Source organism: Podarcis melisellensis (assembly GCF_964234715.1).
Source record: "Podarcis melisellensis genome assembly, chromosome: 1".
Lineage (NCBI taxonomy): Eukaryota > Metazoa > Chordata > Lepidosauria > Squamata > Lacertidae > Podarcis > Podarcis melisellensis.
Genome location: NC_138528.1, coordinates 27,995,123 through 28,019,167, shown reverse-complemented (window position 1 = coordinate 28,019,167; position 24,045 = coordinate 27,995,123). Strand labels below are relative to the sequence as shown.

General features: G+C 44.7%; 1 protein-coding gene and 1 long non-coding RNA gene across 27 annotated transcripts in view; one reads left to right on the top strand and one right to left on the bottom strand.

Moving 5' to 3' along the window:
• The window catches only part of NRXN3 (neurexin 3), a 1,185,406-nt gene that overhangs the window by 748,896 nt on the left and 412,465 nt on the right, over positions 1-24,045 (top strand). The window contains exon 1 of one of the 26 annotated variants that reach the window (XM_081908659.1): positions 14,296-15,771. The exons of 24 other annotated variants lie outside the window; for them this stretch is intronic. In XM_081908659.1, the coding sequence (XP_081764785.1) occupies positions 15,525-15,771 (247 nt within the window). In that variant the 5' untranslated portion in view covers positions 14,296-15,524. Of the gene's footprint in view, positions 1-14,295; positions 15,772-24,045 lie in introns of those variants that run through there. One more of the 26 variants, XM_081908660.1, reaches the window with a different exon arrangement.
• On the bottom strand, positions 4,994-6,870 carry LOC309372947. The gene is made up of 2 exons (XR_014169737.1): positions 6,753-6,870; positions 4,994-5,535 (listed from the first exon to the last, which is right to left on the bottom strand). It is a non-coding gene; the product is annotated as an uncharacterized lncRNA (long non-coding RNA).

Genomic DNA, 24,045 nt, shown 5'->3' with positions numbered 1-24,045 from the left:
CAGATATGTTTAGCCTAGAGAAAATATTACTAACAGGATTGGACTGGATCTTCAAGTATTTTAAAAGAATATTGGAAAGAAGAGGCACAGCGATCGTTCACATTATCTGCTGAGGAAGATAGGGTAAGAAGCTCATGTTTTAAACTACAAAGAGGGTCAAAACAAAAAAAAAATTCCTTCCAATAGCACCTTAAAGACCAAGTAAGTTAGTTCTTGGTATGAGCTTTCGTGTGCATGAAGTGTGCATGCACACGAAAGCTCATACCAAGAACTAACTTAGTTGGTCTTTAAGGTGCTACTGGAAGGAATTTTTTTTGTTTTGACTATGGCAGACCAACACGGCTACCTATCTGTACAAAGAGGGTGATAGTTTCCCAAGAGCACCCCAGCAATATAAGAAGCTGCCTAAGATGTAGTGGTGGCCACTAGATTTGATGGCTCTTAAAAGCATTAGGCAACTTCATGGAGGATAAGTCTATCAGCTGCTATCAAATCAGAGTTTTGTGGGGCTTCCATGTACAAAGGTTGTGCCCCTGATGCTGGGGACAAACAACAGAGAAGGTCATTTTCCATATGTCCTCTTTACGGCTTCCTAGAGGCACCTGAAGTTAGAAACGGAGTGATGGATCTTTGGCGTGACAGGCACCTGTCAGAGACGTTTTAGGGGTAGGATAATCCTGTCTTGGGGCAGACAGCTTGGCCTAAGTCTTCCTAATGAGCATGTGTGCTTGCCAATGAGCTGTGGAGGCTAGTCCATTAGGGCGAATGGGGCACAGCCTCACCAACCTCAGTCTGCACTCAGCCAGACCCTATTTGCCCTTGTTACTTACAACCAGACCAGGGTTGTAGTATTGCTTCCCGTTTTCATCCTCCTTCTCCTTAGTGTTGGGCTTGCAGGGAGGAGGATGGGAACAAAACCACAATTACATGGGCTCTGGATCTTCTTGCCCTTCTTGCCCTTTGAGGCCCAATGAGTACCAGTTACCACTTCTGTCCTGTCACCGGTGTTGCCCTTGCAGAAGTGAGCAGAGAGGAGGAAGGAGACAAAAGTAGAATTAATTTTGGCCCTGACTGTCTCTGGTCTGGTGCCACCTGCTGTTTGGGTTCCCTGTATTCCACTCTACACCAGTCTCAGTGGATAGCAGCCACCAGATGTAGAGGAAAAAGAGTTTGGGTTTGATATCTATCCCTTTTTATCACTACCCTAAGGAGTCTCAAAACGGCTAACAATCTCTTTTCCCTTCCTTCCCCACAACAAACACTGTGAGGTGAGTGAGGCTGAGAGACTTCAGAGATGTGTGACTAGCTCAAGGTCACCCAGCAGCAGGGAATCAAACCCAGTTCACCAGATTATGAGTCCACTGCTCTTAACCACTACACCACACTGGCTCTCTGCCAGCTCATCCATGCCCAGTAAAATGTGGTCCCTGAGTGTCCACCCACTGCTGCATATGGCCCTTGGGAACATAAAGGTTGCCCACCCCTGGATTTTCTGATATTAGGATATATGCATGAATAGCATCACATGGGTCCTGGTTTGATTTTCCTAAAGTTGGAAGACTAAACACTTTGTGTGGGGTGTACAGTTCCTGGGGTGTACAGTTGTGAACAAACTGCCGTGGAGGCCTAGTAAGGATAGAAGAGTGCCACACATTTATAACTACTCTTCTTCTGTTTGCAGTCTAAAAGCAGAAGCTGCTATAGCAGCAGATCATTAAATCAGCTCCTTAGGATCTGCACAGATAGGTGGGGAGAGGGTAGGCGATAGTAGGAGAAAGCAACTTTAAGAGAAGGAGGGGAGAGCAATCATTTTTAGAAATAGGAACATTTGGAAAGGATAGCAGTTAACAAGGCTCTTTGTTGACATTTAGATGCTCTTACAGAAGCTAAAACGGGATTTGGCACCTTCCCACTCTACTCAACAGGCTCTGAAGAGTGAAAGAAAATAAAATGTGAGGCTTGTTTGATGTCTTTGCCATGTGTGCCCACACAGCCTCCCATTTACATGCACACGCCAAATACTTTGGCCCATTGATATTAGCTGAGTGGTCTAGCAACCTGAAAGGGGCCTCGGAAGAGGATGAAGAATCATGTTAATTGAGTCCAAGGCTCCCCCCCCCACTAATGAGGACAGATAATGATCCTGCCATCCCCTGATCACTCTTAATGGGACACATTAATCTGTGGGAAAATAGATGCCTAATAGATGCAAATATGGGCCTGTAATCGAGGCCAGGTGATCTTACTGTCACTGTAAAGCTTAGCTTGTTATTTACAAATACTGGTGGCAGACAATCGGTAATTAGTTTCCCAATGAGCTGTACCTCTTCCCTTGTATCATCATATCCACTGCACTCACCAAGGCAGCAACTCACAAATGGTGTGCCGGAAGGGGCACACTGGTATGAATGTAGAAAATTGTCTCGTAGTCCCACTAGTCATCTGTCTGGCCCAATAACATCTACTCTGACTTCTTGCAGTTCTCTGGTATCTCAGGTAGAGGCAGTGCTCCCCCCCCCCCTAGAAAAATAGGTGCCAGTACTCACCATAAAGTTGTTGCAATAAGTGCCTCACTTTTTAACAACAAAAAGAGGTGCTGGTACTGTGTATCCTTAGTACTAACTGAAAGAAAGCTCTGGGTAGCGGTCACCCCTGTCACCTGCTGCCTGATTCTCTTACCTGGAGAGACCAAGAATAGAAACCAAAGCCTCCTGTATACGAAGTACAGTGGTACCTCGGCTTAATTCGTTCTGGAGGTCTGTTCTTAACCTGAAACTGTTCTTAACCTGAAGCACCACTTTAGCTAATGGGGCCTCCTGCTGCCACTGTGCCGCTGGAGCACGATTTCTGTTCTCATCCTGAAGCAAAGTTCTTAACCTGAAGCACTATTTCTGGGTTAGCGGAGTCTGTAACCTGAAGCATATGTAACCTGAAGCGTATGTAACCCGAGGTACCACTGTATGGGTTCTAACAGTGAGCTATGGTTCCTCCTGAGCACATTCACACACCCCATTGCATTAACGCCATACATTCAACCTCAATAATACCACTTTGAACAGGCATGGCTTTCCCCAAAGAATTCAAGGAGCTGTAGTTAGCAGTGCTGAGAGTTGTTAAGAGACCCCTATTTCCCTCAGAGTGGTATCTGTCCCTCTTCATAGGGAACTCTGGGAACTGCACCCCTGGGAAGGGAATAGAGGATCTCCTAACAGCTCTCAGCCCCCTAAACAAACTGTGGTTCCCAGAATTCTTTGGGGAAAGGCATGGCTGTTCCAAGTGGTACCACAGTGCTTTAAAGACTTCATGCAAATGTGACCACAGTCCAATGGGCCTAGGCCTTGCTCATTAAATGTCTTTTTGCAAGCCATGCCCTCTGAGCCTTAACCACCCCCACCCCCAGCACCACCCTCCTGCCATACAGAGCTGCTGACAGACTCAGAACTTCTAAGACAATATATGTGAAGCACTCTGTAACATTTTAAAGTGCTGTATAAATGCTCATTATTACAGTCCATTCTAGCTTTGATGACAGATGCACAACGGACTCCTGGTGTTTCTGGAGAAGCAGCCAGCTTTGTCTGAACATGTCTCAATTAAATTAGAGAGTCCCACTAATTTTACTGAGTCAATATAACTAAATTTGCACACCCTGCTAACTAGAGCCCTTTGGGAGGGACAGATCTTCATTTCCTTGGAAGGAAAGAAGCAGAATACATCTCTGAGCAGCCATTTAAAAAGTGATGACTATGTATAATAATCTTTGTGCAGCCGAGGTCCTCATTTGATGTCCACTCCTGTTTGTGTTTCTTTGCAACTGGCCATATTATAATTTCATACACTATTAATGCATGAATTCTACATCTAAAGAAAATATTCACAATCTCTCTTCAGCGTAGGCAAGAAACGTTGGAATGTTACATCCCAAATACCCAAACTGTGTTATTCTAAGGCTGGCGTGCCAAATTAGATTGCTGCATAATACAATTTCTTTGGTTGCATTATTTAGAGGGTGAGAATTGGAAAATCATGAGCTGGATTAGAAACTGACCAAGAAATGAAGATATGGAGGTAATAAATATCATTACCAATGAACTAAGGGCCATATAATGAGAAATGCTGAGGGTGGTAGTGTTGGTGGTACTGAGGCCCATTCTAAATGTAGATATTTTTAACCCCCTGACATCTGAAAAGTCCCTGAAAGATACTGTATTTCAGAATCTATCCTAATTTCATCAGTTTTCATCCAGTAACCATGAGGACTAGAAGTTTGCAAAAATGAAATGAAATGAAATTCTGACTCTGTTCAGACAACCATACTGATGTGATGTGATCTTATTTGATATCAATCAACTGGTATATCATGGGCATTGAATTGGTTCATGCTTAAGGTAAAGGTAAAGGGACCCCTGACCATTAGGTCCAGTCATGACCGACTCTGGGGTTGCGGTGCTCATCTCGCTTTATTTGCTGAGGAAGCCGGCATACAGCTTCGGGTCATGTGGCCAGCATGACTAAGTTGATTCTGGCGAACCAGAGCAGCGCACGGAAATGCCATTTACCTTCCCGCCAGAGCGGTACCTATTTATCTACTTGCACTTTGACATGCTTTCGAACTGCTAGGTTGGCAGGAGCAGGGACAGAGCAACAGGAGCTCACCCTGTCGTGGGGATTCGAACTGCCGACCTTCTGATCGGCAGGTCCTAGACTCTGTGGTTTAACCCACAGCGCCACCCGCGTTACGCTCGTAATCAAGCTGTGATTAGATTATGTCAGTATGGGTAACTTGGGAACATAGCACCGCAACTGGTAAACATGTTGGCCATGTAAATGACCCTGGGTGGGTCCCATCTTTGGCAGCTCTTGCTGAAGGATATTGAGCAGCAAAACTGGGAAAGTGGAGGCCTGGATGGGTGAGGAAGAGGAGAGTGGCGTCTATATATTATAGATATATATATTCAGTATTCATTAGAAGCAAAGATGAAAATCAAGGGAGTTCTGTGAATGCAAAGGCCTTTATTTTTTTCAACAGAATGCAAGTTGAAAGGGAATGGCATCAAATTAGATAATTTCCAAGCCAGCTGCCTCTGAGCTTGCTTTCTTCTTGCCTTTTCTTGTTTGCTTTTGTCAACATCTCCGGTTGACAGTGGCGGAGATAAGCACCTAGAGGAGCTTTTGTGCCTGAACGGATGTATAAGCAAAGGAGTGTGACTGTGAGCATATGTAGGCCTACTTTAAACCTCATGCACTACATAACTTTCCTTGGAGCTATGAACAGTCACCAGAGCATTTGTCCACACCATTTAATATGTCTATACCGCACCTGCATTAGGAACAGTTCAGTCTTGCCTGTTGTTTTACAGATTTTCAGGAGAGTTGTTATTCCTACCCATCCCGTTTCTGCTTACCAATTTTCTCAGCTGCCGAGCATTTAAAAGACTTGTTCCCTGGCCTGAGGTTTAGGTGTCTGTCGGTTTTCTTGTTGATACAGCTGGTTTTCTCAATGTGTGAGATGTTCCCAGTGGAGATGCTGTCACTCTGAGACAGATTTGTCAGAAGAGAGAAGCATTCGCTTTGGGGGGGGGGCGTGGGGACCTTATATCCACAGCACTACCATCACCATCACCACCACCATCATCATAAATGACAACAAGCACGCACGCACCTGCTTTAAACTTAGTGAATCTGGAAAAATGGATGGGCAGAGAAAGGTCTAGGCTTTGGTTATTCAGGCTTTTCAGAAGGATAATCTGCACTGGGATATTCTACCTTAGATTGGATAAAGCCATGGTGCATAAAGTAATAATAATAATAATAATAATAATAATAATAATAAGAAGAAGAAGAAGAAGAAGAAGAAGAAGAAGAAGAAGAAGAAGAAGAAGAAGAAAGAAGAAGAAGAAGAAGAAGAAGAAGTCCCCCCTATTTTATTTTGCTCCATCAGATCAAATTTTTATGATCTTATATGCGAAACATTTTTAAAAGTTCTCTCCCCATTACAAATTAAAACAAAGTTCTGTTAATTGCTATATCTGAACGAGTGACCCATTTTCTCTAGTTCTGGTTTCCAGTGTGTGAGAAACCATGACATAAATGTTAATTCTGTACAATGAATGGTCAGCACTGTCATGGAAGGTGCCAGGTTGACAAGCCCCAAGGGACTGAAGCTCTCCAGTGAGCCACAAAACAGCTACAGGCTGCCAGCACTTCCTCCTCCTCTTCCTTCAAGACAAAAGCAGTTGTCATGAGTGTGAGGGCAAAATTGTGCAAATGTGCAGAGCGAGGCACAGACATAGTCAAGGGATAATAATAATAATAATAATAATAATAATAATAATAATAATAATAATAATTTTTTATTTATACCCCACCCTCCCCAGCCCAGACCGGGCTCAGGGCGGCTAACGACCAATAATAAAAACAAGTTGATTAAAATACAATTTAAAAGATTAAGATATAACATTAAAACAATTAGGGCGCAAACTCATCATAGGAGGAGAAAGGAAAAAGAAAAAGGGGGAGGGAATCAAACTGATTCTGAGCCAAAGGCCAGGTGGAACAACTCTGCCTTACAGGCCCTGCGGAAAGAGATCAGATCTCACAGGGCCCTGGTCTCAAGAGACAGAGCATTCCACCAGGCCGGAGGCAGTGTTGAGAAGGCCCTGGCTCTGGTTAAGGCTAATCTAACTTCCTTAGGGCCTGGGACCTCTAGGGTGTTGCTATATATGGACCTTAAGGTCCTCCATGGGGCATACCAGGAGAGGCGATCCCGTAGGTAAGAGGATCCTAGGATGGGACCTGTAGTCCAAAATGTCTGGAGAAAACCAGGCTAGAGAAGTCTGCTGTAAACCCTTTCAACTATGAGGACAACCCTCTCCCCCAATATTGTCTAGAGCCTCAAGGAACAGCTGTAAATATTATCATTCTCAAGGCAGAATTAAGGACCATTGTGATAGCAGCAGCCAACAGACCAATGGGGTTTTTTTTTTGCCCATCTCCTCTCTGTTGGAATGTTGGAACCACTGTGACACCAGCAGCCAATAAACCAATCAGGACACAGCCTTCCCCCAGTCTCATCATGACAGCTGCCTCTCCACAGTACAATTGCAGAGGCAAGGAAAGCAGCTGCTGTTGGATTTCTGCCTGACCTGCGGGCAGACAAGGCACAGGAACCCTGCCAAGGGGGCAAGGTAGCTGCTCTAGAGAAAGCATGTGCCAACAGCGAGAAAGGTAGGACAAAGCTAGCCAAGAAAAATAAATGGAAAGTTTAAACGAGTGTGCGCACACACGCACTCAGCTCAGCACATTTTTATGGTCACCTTTCCCACACACACTTCCACCGTTTGCAGGACATCTTTGTCATTAGGAAATAGTGCAAGAGAGAAGCATGAAAGAAAATCCTCAGTAGAATGGACTTATTTTACAGTGATTTCCCCCCCCTTAATATGGCAGACCTGTACACTCACTCACTCACCTTTACACACACACACACACAAACTTTAAGAGGAAATCCCTTGGAACAGCACTGCATAAACACTGTCTGCTGGTGTACCCAAGAGGGGGAAAACACACTTGAAATCATGCCTTTTCTTGACGTGATGGTGCTGCTAAATATATGATTCACCCATGAATTACAGAGCAGTAAATAAAGCCAGTGACATCCAATAAACAAAGGCAGAGTGAAGTTCCAGTGCTTTATGGTGTCACCAGAAACGCCTTGATGTATTTATAGCCTGCCTCACACTTTTGGTTCTAATTTATTTTTTATAAACATTTTTATTTGTACATAGTCATCGTCAAAATCAGAGCCCCTTTTCCTATTTTCGCTCATACACCGTTTCGTGGCTGACCAGGCCAGGCACTCTTAAGAAAAGCCAAAGCATTAAGGCCACATGAGCTTCTGCCAGGACTAGATTAACTGCAGAACTATAACTGCAACTAACAGTATAAGGTTCATAACAGCATGCTTTTTCTGAGTTTTTTTTAATTTCCAAAAAAGGTTACCATTTATGACTTTTGAAAGCTGAGACTAACAAATTACTATCTAAGTAACTAATTCCCATGCCTGATGTGGCCTACTAGTACCAGTAGCAGAATCTCCTACCCTATGATAATGGAAATGGGCATATGGCCTTGAGGCTGGGGAAACAAATATTGTGATGGAAGATAAGCTCATTGCATGCAGAGTACTGAATGCTCTGGTGCTGGAGAGCCCTTGAAGAAATTAAAAGGTTAAAGAAGTTGTTCTGAAATGTTGGGACATTTGAAGTATGGTCAGGTTTTAAGGAGCTGCATGGGTGTTATGCACTTGAGTGGTGAAAGCCAAGAACGCTCATCCTCTGAAGACCTTATTTTTGAAAAGAAATACACTTTAAAAATAATTATGGATCCAGACTATGGTTGAACTAGTGAAGTATAAGTGCCAGGTAGAGGGTCCTGATCCAGATCAGGATCCTTGTGGAGAGCTTTAACCTTCTTTCTCTTCCCGCAGTCTGAATCCAGTTTGGAGGGACCACACCTGAAGTTTGCACTCAAAGGAAAGCTCCCACTCATATCAGTAGAAGCATCTTTTCAGGTGTACATAGCAGATATGAGACCCAAATCAGGATTCTCTCTCCCCCCCCCCCATTACTACCATTTTGTCACTCTCTCTCTGTCTCTCTCTCACACACACAAACTCATAGGAATAGGACAAAGGCAGGCAGGTGAGAATTCTACCACTGAACTACCAATGAACTTGTAACAACATGATTAAGGTTTCAAAATTTGGACTGTGAAGATATAAGATTCTATGGACATGTATGAATAAGTGTAAAATAATGGAACCAGGACGGGGAGTGGAGGGAAGTCAATTAAGATGTATGAGTTAAAATTTTGATTATGATGTTTATTTATTTTTGTTACATTAATAAAATTAATAAACTGTATAAAAAAAAGGAATAGGACAATGGACTTCATCACAGCCCATAGTGATGCTACATGTACAAACCATTTATAGCTAGGGGAAGAGCCATAACTTAATTGTAGAATACATGTCTTGTCTGCAGAAGTTCCAATTTCAACCCACAACATCTAGGTAGGGCTCAAACAAATTCCTATCTGACACCCAGGAGAACTGCTTCAAGTCATGCTAGACAATGCTTAGCCACATGGACCAATAAACTGAAACGGTCTAAGGCAACTGCCTCTGTTCCATCTAAATAGCACTCACATAATGGTGCTTATAGTGAGAGGAGGTAGCAATTCCCCAGCAATTCACAACTGCCGTTTGAAAGCTTGTGGTGGGAGATGGAAATTGATGTTGTGAACCAGGTTTGGGGGTTTCCATTTGCACTAAGTGAGATGCTAAGGTTTCTGTGACACAAGTCTCTTGAGCTTCTTTTGAGCATCCCATAGAAAGAAAGGCAGATTGTCTCTCACCGGGAGCCTTCTTTTGAAATGCAAACTTATAAATGTATGTGTTAAATTGTACTTTAATTTAATTTTGGAGAGGTTTAGGGTGGAAAAGAGGAAATGACAAAAGTCTACCTGAGGCAGGATTACAATGCACACCTGCAAGTTCACAGTATAGTATTCTAAATCTCTGAAATGCAGCACTAAGAGTCGAGGAGCTTCCTTTTCATTATGTCTTGGAGGAAGGACAGTCATACAATGATCAGAATGGAGTCAGCAGCAACTTCTTTCATCCCAAATGCTCATTATCTTGTTGGATAGAGCCCCCCTCCCCTTATCCACCACCAACTTCCAGATTTCTCAAATGAGTGATGCAGGAATGATTAACTCTTTCCAGATCAGTGGCGTAGCGTGGGGGGTGCAGGGGGGGGCCGGCCGCACCGGGCGCAACATCTGGGGGTTAGGGGGCGCAAATCCACGGGTTAGGGGGCGCAAATCCACGGGTTAGGGGGCGCAAATTACTTGCCTTGCCCCGGGTGCTGACAACCCACACTATGCCACTGTTCCAGATACTCTATGGATACTAACTTTCCATCCTATACCTGCATCACACAAACACACAGACACACACACACAGAGAGAGAGAGAGAGCACAAAGCAGACACCAGGCCAGATTTCAATTTACAAGCAGCGTAGACTGGAGTCTATTGTTCAGTCTCATAGTATGTCAGTATGATACATCTTAATGTGTTTGCTTTTAGCACACATTTGGGAGTATGATCTGGATGAATGCAAATGTTACAATATATTTCACTGTGGGCAGCATAGCTGGAATGCAGGTGGGGAATTCAAAGTCAGGAGGGGAAGCCATAAGCTACAGACACATGTCCACTTATTTGGAAGCAAGGCCCCTGAAATAAGTGGCCATTTTCAGAGGGGTAGCCATGCTTGTCTGTTGCAGCAAAAGCAACAGATTCTTGTGACACCTTGCTTACTAACGAATATATTATGGCATAGAGTTCTGTGAACTACAGTCCACTTCATCAGGTGAATTTAAGGAAGATCGCCTGCAAATGGGCATACCTCTGAGTAAACATGGGCAGGATTGGGCTGTTTTCACATTTTACGGGCTCTAATGATCCCATCAGCTAGATTTCTTTGTTATTCAAAGAATCAATCGGGCACATTGTAACATAGTATGTTTTATTACCTCCTTTTATTTCGTAGTACAGTACTCAGTTAAGGGAGCAAAGTCACTCATGAAAAGGTGGGGCCCCCATTTTTATTTTTAAAAAGGAAATATCATTGGTGCAGGTCTTTTTTTTTAAAAAGCTGTGTATAAGAAATAGGGCTTCTTTTGACAATGGGTCAAGAATACCTTCTGCATTATATACTGCCACTTGTCACAACAGAGCCAGCATCTGATGCTCATAAACCTCATTGAATCATTGCATGAGGATGAGGGGGGGTTGCAACAGATAGTTGGGGGTGCTAGCTTTGGGGGTAAGAGACCGAAGAGGTGGGTGCCTTGTGCTTTTTTTCCTTTTAGCATTAGCAGGTGAAGTTGGAAGAAAGCAACTGAGCTCAGATTTTATTATTCTGGTTTTGCTTCCCCAACAGTTCCAAGCTTTCTTTGTTTCTCCAGTCTCCTAATTAAAGTAGATACAAGATACCAGATAGCCTCTTCCTTTTCTTATATATCTTAGATTGGAAGCTTGCAGGCACGGTTTATGTGCTTTTTAATACAATTACTGTGTGGCACATAGCTGTTAAGGTGCATTATATTATATTATATTATATTATATTATATTATATTATATTATATTATATTATTACATTATATTAGGCACCTGTTCTCACCTATTAGCTCAGTCACATCACTGAATCATTTCTCAAACTTAAATAATTTATTCCTGTGTTATGTATTGGTTGCAGGAGTAGCCAACATGGTGTTTTTTGGACTACAATTCCCAGCAGCCTCAGCCAGCATATCCAATGGTCAGGTATGATGGGAGTTGTAGTCCTACATGAAGAAAACTCAGGCTTAAATCACCACTTGGGTTGCAACTAGATGGTATGATGTGAGATCCATGGCTGAATGTCCTGTTGGTTGGTTGATTGGTTGGTTGGTTTTAAGGGCAAATAGGATACAACCACTCAGAGACATATTTTGGATCAGATCCAAGAAGCTGGATAAGGAACCATTTCCCTCATGCTAATTTTTGTCCACCCTCCCATTGGCCACTTTGACAGGTGGGCAGACCCACCTGTCACCATAATGTCATATGGACCATTTTTCCTTTGCAGAACGGCTATAACTTGTAGTAGAGTCTACATTGACTGAAAGAGGGCAACATAAATGGTGAGGGATATTACAAAATTACCCCTCAGAGCTGGTATTGCCTCCGGTATTGGGGGCACATATACAACCTATATGATTGGTCTGCCACATGGAGCAATTGGCAACTCTGAGAAAATAGTGCAAGGGAGAGAATGAAACAAACACATTCTCTGAACACTGCAGCTCTAGTCTAAATTAAGCCATTGTCCTATAGAAAATCTACAAAAGAAATGATGTCCTGTCAATCACATTTTGTTTAGTGCTCAGCCACCAAGTTCATTGTATGACCTTCTGCAAGTCACTCTGTCTTAGCCTAATCTTAGCCTTGCAGGGTTGCTGTAAGGATAAAAGGGGAAGGTTCTAGGCATGTTACTCTCAATTTCTTTGGTCAGCGATGGGTCACCTGTGACACTCCAGATATAGGACTACAGCTCCCATCCACCCCCAACCCAGCATGTGAGCAGCCAGGAATTATGGGAGTTGTAATGCAACAATATCTGAAGGACCACAAGTTTGCCATCCCTGCCTAAGAGGAAGGGTGGCATATGAACTTAAAAAAATAATAATCCTGTAAATATAATTATAGAAAAGTCAAACTTCCCTAAAAGGTTCATTTAAGTCACTGAGCCCACAGACCAGCTAAGTAGAATTGCTGTATTTTTTTCTCTTGCAGAGTTTCTGTGCCATTATATAATTTTACGTGTTAAGCGATTTATTAGCCAGTCTTTAGCCAGGGATCTCAGAGTGGCTTACAAAATAATACAATAAAACAAATAAAACCACGCACCATAAAATCAAATTGCAGCAGAGCAGAATAAAATGGCAACATTAAAAATGACACATTAACAACTAGGGTGAAAAGCAGAAATTCGACAACTGGTGCTTTTTCCATCTCTGCATGACCCCACGCACAAGGGAAACCTTCATCTGGTGAATTTCTCATTGTGCCATGGATGTTAAAATGCAAGGAAGCAGTGCCATAAACAAACAAACAAACAAACACAAAGTTTGGCTCTCCTAATGGATGCAACAAAATATTTTTATTTGACTCTGCTAACAGAGCCACAAGAGCCCATTTCCCCAATTTACTTCCCATAACTACTGGTGCCTGGTTGTTTTTTGGCTCCCTTGCCCACTTGCAATACCAAGTTGCATTATGACAAGCTTTTTTGAACTCCTAGTACATTCTGGTACAGGGATCATTCATTTCTTTCCCTTTTTGGTCTGGCAAAGAGCTTAGATTGCCTTGCTCACATTCCCAAGGTTCTCTTTGCTGTGATGTTCAGCACATCCTCTGTTGAGATCCAGTTCAAAACCCCCACCTTAAAAAAAGTCTGTATCACAGACAGCCACACTGTGAGGCTGTGAGCCTCTCCTCCTGTTGCCCATAACCTCACAGCTGGCATTAAGCAAATCAAGGAGGCCCAGGTACAAAAAATCCACTTCTTTAGTCATAAATTTGTGCATTAAGAGCAGAGATGCTGATGCTTCTTCTTGCTATTGGATAGTTTAATATTGCTTTATTTGATACACATTTATTTTAAAGTTATTGTGACTTTTTATATTGAATCAGATTATTATTTTTATATGTGTTGGAAGCTGCCCAGGGTGGCTGGGGCAACCTAGCCATATGGACAGGGTATAAATAAAAATGTATGATTATTATTGCTGGCATGGTACTCTTGAAATAAGCAGCATCTTCTCCCTCCCCACCCCGCCAAATTTCTGCCAGTATTTAGCCTCCCCTCCTGTCTTCCTGCTTTTAACTCTGTCTCCCTGTCTAAATAAAGATGCATCTTTTGTTTCCTCTTCTCCTTTGGGGCTAGCAACAATAAAACTGTAATTACATTTCAGAAAGCCATTTGAAAAAGGGTTTGGGATGGAACTGGAATGGAGCCAATATGTCCTTTGGGGTTCTAAGATAGTAGATCAGCTTGTTGTCCTGTGCGTGCATTCTGAAGAAGGGGTTTCTCTGCCTGCAGAGGCTAGTTTTCCCATCCTAAAGTCAGAAGCTCAGTTATTAGAATATATTATTTTGGTACAGAGGGGGATTCCTACAAAGTAACGCAGTGTGTGTGTGTGTGAGAGAGAGAGAGAGAGGGAGGGAAAGAAAGAGAGAAATACTCAATACCTCTAAAACTCACTTTATCCTATCCCCTTTTAGGCTTTTATTTAGTAAAGTTTACTATATACACACAGATTTCTCTCCCTCTGCCAACCTCAAGGCATAGGTGTCAGATGCACTGGAAATTAGACAGAGGCAGGTTGTATCAGCTGCTCTCTTTTATTGCATTTCAGGTATGAAAGGGGTGGGGAATCATGTGTAGTACATAGCTCAGGAGGGGAATCTTCCAGCCACCGTTAATTTTTTTTATGTGTATTGATTACTGTTGATGATAATTTATTATTACAATAACCTTTCTGAAGCTGGATGTGACTAATGGGTTTGATTACCTTCCTTGCTACTTTCCCTCTCATTTAAGCTCTACCATTCAAAGTAACACTATAGGGAAAGGGAGATAATCTCTCTCTCTGTGTGTGTGTGTGTGTGTGTGTGTGTGTGTGTTGCTTTATGAGTATACACAGTATAATATGAATGGAGGAGGTGGGACTGCAGGTTCCTACTTCAGCCCCTCCTTTCCCAGGAACCAGCCAGTCCCTCTGCAGGGTGTTTGGGCTGCACTGATTCGCTCTCTGGAGTGATCCAATTTGCATGCGGCTCGCTCATTTGTGAATTTGGCTCCCTAAGTCTTTGCTTCACTTCACCTGAGCTTCCTAGTTGCCTTCACTTTAAGTGAGCTCGCCCTGAGCATCCTGTTCCATCTTTTTATATATATATATAAAAAAGAAATTAAGGAGGGGGAGCTCAGTTTCTATCTCTCTTGTGGATTCTAGACTTTCCTCTCTCTCCCTCTCTTTTACCTTTGCTTCTTCAGTTTTTTTCTCCTCTCCTCTTCTGTTAACACGGGAAGATCTGGTAAGCCTTTCTCTTCCAGGACACGAGGTGTTGTCAACCAGCTCTCAGCTCCCAAGTTGCCTGGATTCGAGGAGAACGCGGATCCAGTTTTTCCTCCTCCTCCTCTTCCTTCTTCTTTTGGAGGGGTGCATGTGTGTGCTCGTGTGCCCGGGCGCGTATGCATGTGTGAAGGAGAGAAACCCAAGCCATTCTGCAGTGCAACATTTGCCAGTGGAGAAGCAGCCAGACCAAACAAAGCCAAGAACTTGGAATTGGGATAAACAAGCAAACAACAACAACAACATACTTAATAACCTTTCTGGGGTCTCTGGCTATTTGTGAATCCTCTTCTCTCCAGCTAAAAGTGAGAGAAAGGCGGATATGGGCAGGGGGAAATCCTTGAGGATCCTGTGAGCTTGGAGGAGGAACCTGACAGGTGAAAGAAGGGGGGGGCGAGGGAGATCCTTCTCTCCCTGCTATGCGTGGCTCCACGGATCTCCTCTGGAAGCTTGGTACGTCTAAGGGGAACCTGGCAGAATAAAAAAAGAGAGAGGGGAAGAGAGAGAACCGGCTCCGGGGAGGATCCAGCTTGAATTGCTCGCTCTTGCGTTGGTTGGCTGCTTAACCCTTTCCGCACCCATCCCCCCCATAGCATACACACTCCCACTTCGGAAGCGACTCTTTTCCCCGCTCGCTCTCCTCCGCAGCTGGGTAGGATGGGGCCCTTGGCATCATGAACCATACTCTCTTTCCCCGGCTGGAATTCGAACTGCTTGGTCCCTCGTAGGCTTATCTATAATAGATATCCCCCCCCCTCTTTCGCCCTGCGCCTCGAACATGCGGTGCGTTGATCTGAGAACAGCACCGGGAGGCTGTCCCGCCTGGACCCTGTGGATGTGCTCCCTCTTTTGGGGATGGATCCTCAGCTCGGTGTGGAGTTCCTCCAGCGTGGATTTGCCTGCGTCCTCTTCCTCGTCGTCCGCCTCGCAGGCTCAGCAAGAGCACCATTTCCATGGCAGCAGCAAGCACCACTCCGTGCCTATCTCTATCTACCGCTCCCCCGTCTCCCTGCGAGGAGGACACGGTGGGTTCTGCTTCACTTTCTTCTCCCTTTCGGAGCAGCCTGAGGAGGACGGCGGCGGGCGAGGCGAAGCGGGAAGTCCATGGCTCCGACCGAGAAGCTCCGTGGCTCTCCCTCCCTTCCGTCCGTCCCCCACCCCCTCCCTTTCCCATAGATCAATTCTCTGCTCAGGAGGGGGGAAAAGAAATGGAAAAAAAGGCGAGAAGTTTCCCCGCGAAAAAAAAAAGCTCCTTCGAGCGAAACGCCTCAGTCCGTCTCCCTCCTTCTCCGGCCGCGCGTGACTGTGCCGAACCCCTTTGCCTCTCCCGTGAGCGGGGTGGGGGGAAGGGAGAGAAACCCAGAAGGGACTTTCCCGCCTCAGGGCTTTTGTTGTGTTGTGGTGGTGGTTTGTTGTTGTTTCCGCCGCCGTTGGAAAGGCGCCAGGATAGAAGCAGCGGCTCTTCTGAGGGCTTGACGACCGGGAGCCGGCCTGGGCGGGAACGAGGGGTTTGAAAAGCCAAGAGGGGCTTCTCCTTTCTCCCCGGCGCTCCGCGTGCGCGCGCGGCGCAGGGAAGGGCAGCGATGTCGGGAACGGGAGGCGGGAGCAGCGGGCGGCGAGGGGGATCCTTCCGAGAGAGGCTGCCTCCTGTGCGCGCTTCGTCTGACCCTGGCGGCAGACTTCGGAGCCGGTGAAACCTGAGAGGTTCCCCCACCCCACCCCTCGCCCATTTACTAGAAGCCTCTTCTGCTACGCCCGGAGGAGCGGCGAAGAACCGGGTCGTCAGCGGCTCCCTCTGGGGCGCTGCGTTCCTCGTCAGCCTCACTGGAGGTGGGAGGCTGTGTGTGGAAACTTGCAGATGACGAGGGACAGAAGCGTTTCCACACGTTCGTTGCCTGACATGAAATGTAATTGGGAAAAGGCTGCGTCCTCCCCCCCCCCTAATTTATTTCTCTCGTTTTCCCTAACTGCGAGACTCTGGCCCTACACGGAAGATTCTCCTCGTCCCACAAAAGGGGCGGGGAACACCCAGAGAGGGACTGTGCCGCGCGCACCTTTTCTCGGCAGTACGGAGCAGGGAAACAGGGTTCGAGGAAGCACTATTAGAACCAAGAGCGGGTGGGACAACCTCTCGGCAGATGCACTTCCTTTAGCCCCAGCACCTATACCGCTGCTGGGAATCGCGAGGGGGAGAATGCCGTTCTCTCCAGGTCCTCCTTTGCAGGCAGCTTCCCCTCGAAGCATCTGGCTGGACACATCCTGGAGAACAGGATGCTGGACTAGGTGGGTCATTGGCCTGATCGGAGGCGTGGAAGGGCAATCCTTCGTTTCCTCTGGGCTCCCCTCGCCAGCAGAGTTTCATTCCTTTCAGGAGTGGCGGCGCGGGGGGGGGGGCAATTTGATTTTGATTGTTCTCTCCTCCGCCCCCCTGCAGAATTTCGGATCTGAGAATAAAAGGTGTTTAAGGCCTATTGTAGAAGTCGCCCCGGCTGCTCTGGAAGCGCCTCTCCCCCCCGCAATATATAGGGGGATGGGCTTGCGTCAGTGTTAGCCAAGAGCTGTGTGGGCAGTTGGTCTACATGCGCAAAGGCGCTCGTCTTCCGTATAACCGAGCCCTGCTGTACAGCACTGAGTCTTGTTGCCTCCTGACCCGCACTAGCTTTGAGGAGGCGCACCATGCACAAACAATCCCGCTGCTCCTTTGCCAGCGGGAGACACGCAGCAGGATTGCATGCACGTGCAACGTGTCTACTCAGAAGTTAGTTCCGTTGCAGTTGGGGCTTGCTGCTAAACAAGCGTGCATAAGATTGCAGAGAGAGCCCCTTAACAAACATCTCCGATCCAAGCCTGTAGTCTTATTTAGGATTTTCCTAAGCAACCCCCGCCACCCGGTTTCCGGCGTGCGGCTTAATCCAAGTTGGAAATTGCCAGCAGCGGAATGGCCCCGCCTCTCTCAATTTTATTTGATGAAGTTGTCAGGCAGCTCGCCGGGGCTTCTAAATGGAAGCACTCTGTCGTGGTGCCTGGCTTCTCTTGCTGTGTCTCGGGTACTGATTCCTTGAGAAGAGTGGGGGGAAGAAAATAACAGGAACTAGATTGTTGGGGGAGTGTTACGCATAGTGCCAGAGAGAACAAAGAAAAAAGGTTCCTAAAGAAAGCATTAGAAGGTAGAGAGGGGCGCGCGGGGAGTGGGGGAACCAAGATGCAATTGGACTGGTGCAGTATCGACCACTGCCTGCCCCCCACCCTTGAATATAGATATTTTTAAATAAATACTGGCTGTCGATGAAAATTCTTCTATGCGTTTCTTAGTTTTGTTGCCATCTTTCGGGCAGCAAAGTGTTAATCCAGGGGGCTGCTGAAGTTCTAAAAATGCGAGCCTTCCCTTGACTATCAGCCAAGGGAGTGTTAAATCTGGTTTCTTACCGTAAGTCATTTCCCCCTCCTCTGGCTGCTGCTAGCGCTTAGCGCCCCCTACAGATGTTCGCGCCCCCTTCCTGCAATCCAACGGGGAGGTACACAAGAAAGTGGCAGCAATGGGAGGGGGCACAGAAAGAGTTAAATGCCTATGGGGGGGGGTGAGTGAGCTTTGCTCCACATATTTCTGAAAGAGGAACAATGGGTGTATTTTAGATAAGGATAGACACCTCTCCTCCAAAGTAAGTCCTGTTACTTCATTTGATGGAGTTAACTTTCAAATAAGTGTGCTTTAGGACTGCTCCCTTATTTAAATTTAAAGTTCATTCTCTAGCAATGCTTTTACTGTATGTGAAAAGTGCCTTTCCGTCTGCAGGGCTCCAGCAATAGGATGGAGTGGGGGGGGGGGGAGATACTTTTCTGTCGCTGCCTATGGCTAAAAGCCAAGGAGGCATGGGGAACCACCTTCCATGGGGGTATCTTGAGATACTTGATTCTTTAGCTTGGGGTGCCCATTGGAAGTAAACTCAGCATAGCACGTGGTAGCAAGTTCCCCATCATGCTGCATACATGATTGCTTTGACACTTTAGAGAAAGGAGAGGACCTTTTTTTTTTTCTTTGAAGGCTGCATTCCCTAGGAGGCAAATCCTTGGAGGTCACATCCTAGTGTTGGGAGAGCAGGGCCAATGCCACTTACTCTCATCTTGATCACTGCACTTCTCTTTTTCTCTTTCACTTTCTTCATAAGACAGAGAACAGAGTGGGGTGATGATAATCAAGAGGGGGTATGTGTGTTTATGACAATCTTACTTCCACCCCCACTCCACTCATTGCCACCTGCATGAAATTAGCCTGTTAGCCTTGAGAGGCCCAGCTCTCCTCTAAAGGAATCACATTCATTGGATCTTTTGTCATTGAAAGTTGGGGGCACTATGGAGCTGTGTTTGGTATTCTCTGAAAGTAAAATTATGTGCTGTATAGTTGGGGCCCACCACCTATTGTTGGGTTCCAGCTCCCATTAGCCATAGGTCAAGGATCATGGAAGTTGTAGTCCAGAAATATCTGGAGGGCCACAGGTTCCTCATCCCTGCTCTATAGGATGCTGTGGAGTAATGAAGGACATTTCCTTAAAAATGAGGAACGCTTTGATGGCAAGATGGTACCCAAACTGCCTAATGGGCTGTTGAATGTTTGTGCCAGGCCTCAGCTCCAGAACATGTCTTTGTGGTCCAGTGCTGGGTGCTGAAATATATGAGAAGTTAGAACAAAGTGGTAAGCACCTTTTCCTTGCCACCAAGTAAGCACTGCTTAGTCCTACATACATGGGGTTAAGGGGCAGAACTTCCAGATCAGATAGTGTTCTAGGCAGGTGTCAAACCTAGCCACCTCTTCTTTGAAATTAAGCACTGCTTTGAAGTAGATGAAATGAGACCCTATGTGTAGTAAGTGACTTCCAGCGCATCACGCTCTCTTCATTTTTCTGCAAGGGTTGGAGAGCTTGGCCATGACCCAAGCACTCCTGCTGATCTCGAACTCTTCCTTGTATTCCTTTCTGTGTTTCTTCAGACATTAGCTGACAGCTCAGGCCTGGGAAGCTTTGTCCTCATTATGAGCATTGCTTTGTTGCCCTGAGCGTACACCCTTGCTCAGATGGCAGCAAATGAACATCATTAAGAATGCTTCAGCCTTGACCTGCCATTCTGTTCTCCCTCCCATCCAAGGCAGACTTTCTGGCTTTTACTGAGAATGAGTGTGAGCCAGTGTGGGTACAAATCCCAACTCTTCCATGATGTAAAGTGGGTCAGGATGAAGATGAATGAGAGAGGATAAGGGGGGGGGGGCAAGCGGTGAAGCTGCACTTTGCACATTAAAGTAGTGCAGAACTATTTAAGAATAAACATTTCTAGCATTCTGCTCCCCTATTCAGAGCCACTATTCAGGTTTTACTTTTCTTTTCATTGGAAGCCAGTCAGTCTTTGCATTTCTGATCTACAGTTCACCTTGTTCTACAGTCCCTAATCATTTCCTTAATTATCCCCTTCACCATGCAATGCTATAGATGCCTACTCAGAATAAAATCCCAGTGGGTTCAGTGGGGCATACCCTCAGGTAACTGGGTATGCAATTCCAACCATGGTCTTGTTTTGCAATTTGAACTATAGTCCCTAGCCCAAGAAATTTTGACACCTGAGGTAGACCCCAAAATGGCACACACATCCCTCAGCCAGGGAAGAAGGGTTGACAAAAGATCTACCGGTACATCAGGAACAAGTGGGGACGGGAAGATATTGACATTGGGATCTGCTGCCCCTGTGAATCCTGCTGCCTGAGGCCGTTGCCTCACCTTGCCTCATGGGTGGGCTGGCTCTGATAGTCCCATGTCTGACTTCTGTTCTACATCTCTGATCTTGAGTGTTGGCTACCTGTTACTTTTTCCCAGCAATGTTCTGCTTCCCCCGCCCCTGATCTTACCGTGAAGAATCCTTCCATTGTGATCTTAATTGCAAAAGTTAGCCGGAACTGTCACACTGAAAGCAGCTATCCCATTCATTTCAGTGGAAGCTCTTCACAATAACTTTTGCTGCTTTGGTTTCCTTAGTTGGAACAATGCCCAAATGATTCAGTTGAATATTACATTCTTCATCTAATAGGTCTTTGGACAGATAGTTTTTCATGCATTTTCTTACATTGGTCATACTTTTAAAGAATAAATTATTTTATATTTCCAGTTGACTTTACATTTATCCTTATAATAGGCTATGTAATATTACAGGCAAGTATAAATACCCCTTGAGGAAGCTTTGTTCAGTGGGTCTCAAGAATGTAAAATCTTTTAGACACAGATAATACGGTTGTTGTTGTTTTTTTTAAAAAAATGTCTTTTTGCAGGCATAGGCAACCTTCAGCCCTCCAGATGTTTTGGCCTACAACTCCCATGATCCCTAGCTAACAGGACCAGTGGTCAGGGATGATGGGAATTGTAGTCCAAAACATCTGGAGGGCCGAAGGTTGCCTATGCCTTGTTTATTGCCTTTATATGCCTTCTTTATTCCAAATAAATCAAGGTGATTGATATTTCTAAATCATGGCTTGCAAACTAAGAGAAGTGATAGAAAAAGGGGGAAAGACATGGGAAGGGAAGAGGAAGAATAACCACCCACTAAGTTAATTTAACTAATTTATTCCTCTCACTCCTAAATTGCACTGTGGGCATTCCAGTCTTCATTCTGTCCCCGTTCCTGTACATCTAGACCAAAAAGAAAAGCAATTATGTCTAGAATCTATAATTTTGAAAATAGTTTGATTTCCTTTTTGAATTTTTAAAAGTCTTTAGGATGAATTCTCAAAAGATGAATTTCAAGGCAATAATAAATATCAACTTGTTAAAAACAATACTTTAAAACCTAAAAAAACCTAAATCCAACAGCATCTATAATTTAGAATTTTGGGGTTTGTTAGGGTGGAATATACTTTTGAATTTGAAGAATGATCTTGACCCCCCCCTCTTCCATGTTCATTTCCCCTCAACTCTGCTCATCAATCTATTATGTGAAAGGTCAATAGAAAACATAAGCAGAATACAGCACCACTAAGGAACTTGGTGCATTTTCACTGCACCTTTATTGCTGTAAGGGAAACAAGAGGTTCTATCAGTGTATATCAGCCCCTGGACCAGCCTGAGACTGTACTTGTTTGCAATCTCAACATAGAGCTAAGCTGGCAGTCTACTGTCTTTGGGAGTGAACAAGCGAGACAGAGGGAAACATAGGGACCACAAAGACAGCTGGTGTCTTATCAAAACACACACTTGGTTTATATCAGTGTTTCCTCCCTTGTTGTACGATAAAAACATGCTCAAAAGTTGGACCTGTGACAGCTTCACCGAGTCACTTCTCAAGAAAGTAGAGAGAAGAGCAGGCTGTCTGTGTTTACACAGGGCTTAGTTTCTTCTTTGCAGAAGGAAACAAACAATCTAATTCTGCTGCCCTTACATTGCTAGCAGCAAAACTATCAGAACAGAGTTAAGAGTGGATAAAGTTAATTCAAATGGACTTCAGTGGTCTTAAGAGCACCTACCTCCATACAGTCTTTAGTGGCTGAAACATCCTCAGATCTCTGCTTATACATTTGCTGTTTCTTTTACCTTTCTATCATATCCTATCCTGGAGGCTTGCTTGAGGGAGGGATAACTTTTAAAACAGTCAGTAAATCATCTCAAAGCAGGCAACACAGGAAACATTACCATTGGTTCTGCCATCAAAACGTAGCACAACTTTAAAGGTCTAACAAAACCCCTTAGACTTAATCTTCAGTTGTGCTACGTTTTAATTCTACTTTGTGAATGGTACTCTTGTATGGACTTAAAACTTTTTTTTGAAAGCAAATCCCAACACCAGGATAGGTGGTGAACAGTGGTGAAATTGGTGATGGGAGCTTCTATTTGCAGTGGCACCTGCGGCAGGTTGCACTTTCATGCTCCTAGCTACATGCTTTAATACAGATAGTATGGGATGCAGAGTGCAGGCCCAACTGTCTTTATGAGCTCCCTGTGGTGTCGTAACAAGTACCAGAGTGTGAAATTTGGGCTTGCTGCTGCACGCCTACAAACAGACTTTCTCAGAAAAATCAATGAATTTGCTAGGTACAGATTTATTGTGTTCAGCAAATATTAATGAATTGACCTGAGAATGGGCCTTTCAGTAGTGGCACCCCTTTTGTAGAATTGTCTCCCCAAGGAAGTACGCTTGGCACCATCACTGCCTTGTTTTTAGGTGCCAGAAAAAAACATTTGCATATGCCGAGTCTTACAGTTTTAATCAGATGGGTAGTTAGATACGTCATTCGTGAACCCCTGTTAGACCTTTTTAGTTGTGGCACTCCAAGACTGAAATGTTCCTCCAAAGGAATCTAACCTGGTGCTGAGGCTGGTTCTTTTTTTGTCACCACATGATACTTTTATATTTGCCCAGGCTATTTAGTTTTGGTTTTTTCCTGCATTGTCTTAATACGTTTGTTATGTGCTCTGCCACTCTGGTTTTATTTTTATGTGACTGATTACTGGTTTATAGTTATTTTATTATTTTAAATTTATGTTAGCTGCTCTGAGAGACTATTGTCTGAAGAGCAGCATATAAAATTGCTACATAAATAAATGGGTTGTGATGTGTGCTCTTTGTAATCCAACTACATAAAGATGCAAGTAAGGGACCTTGATCCATCATGTCAAGCTTCTGAGTGTCTTCTCCTCAGGGTGTTGTCCTTCCTGCAGAAACTGTATGGGGGTTTTTTTTGCCTGAGAGGCCAGGGGCATTTCACAGAAGGATCAGATGCTACCACTGTTTGCACTTTGGGGGTAATATGCAAAGCAAGGATTTGGGCATATCCTCCACAAAGAACTTCATCAAGCAAAGTGGGGACAGGGAAGACACGAGTTTCCCTATTGCAACTTCAACCTGATTTTACAAAAATAGAGAGCATGACTCATTCACCTTTTCTCTTTTTTGTTCTTCTGCAAAAATACATCATTTTAGGTTTGGGGGTTGTGGGCTGGGGAGCAAGATCCACAGGAAAGTCAGAAGAATACTTGGATATGTTCAGGATAAAGTTGCCCCACTCTCAATACTTTACCTTAAGAATCTTCATTGAGGTTTCTTTTAAAAGTCAGAAACAGAGGTTCATCTAAGGCAACCTTTCCAAGCCTGGTGTCCTCAAAATGTTGTTGCACTCAACTCCTGTCAGACCCAGCCAGCATGGCTATGAGCCAGGGATGATGGGACTTGGAGTCCTATGACATCTGAATGGTACCAGGTTGTTGTTCATTTGATTTCCAACCCACCCTTCACCATAAGGTCCTAGAGCAGGCTATAGCAATGTAAAAATC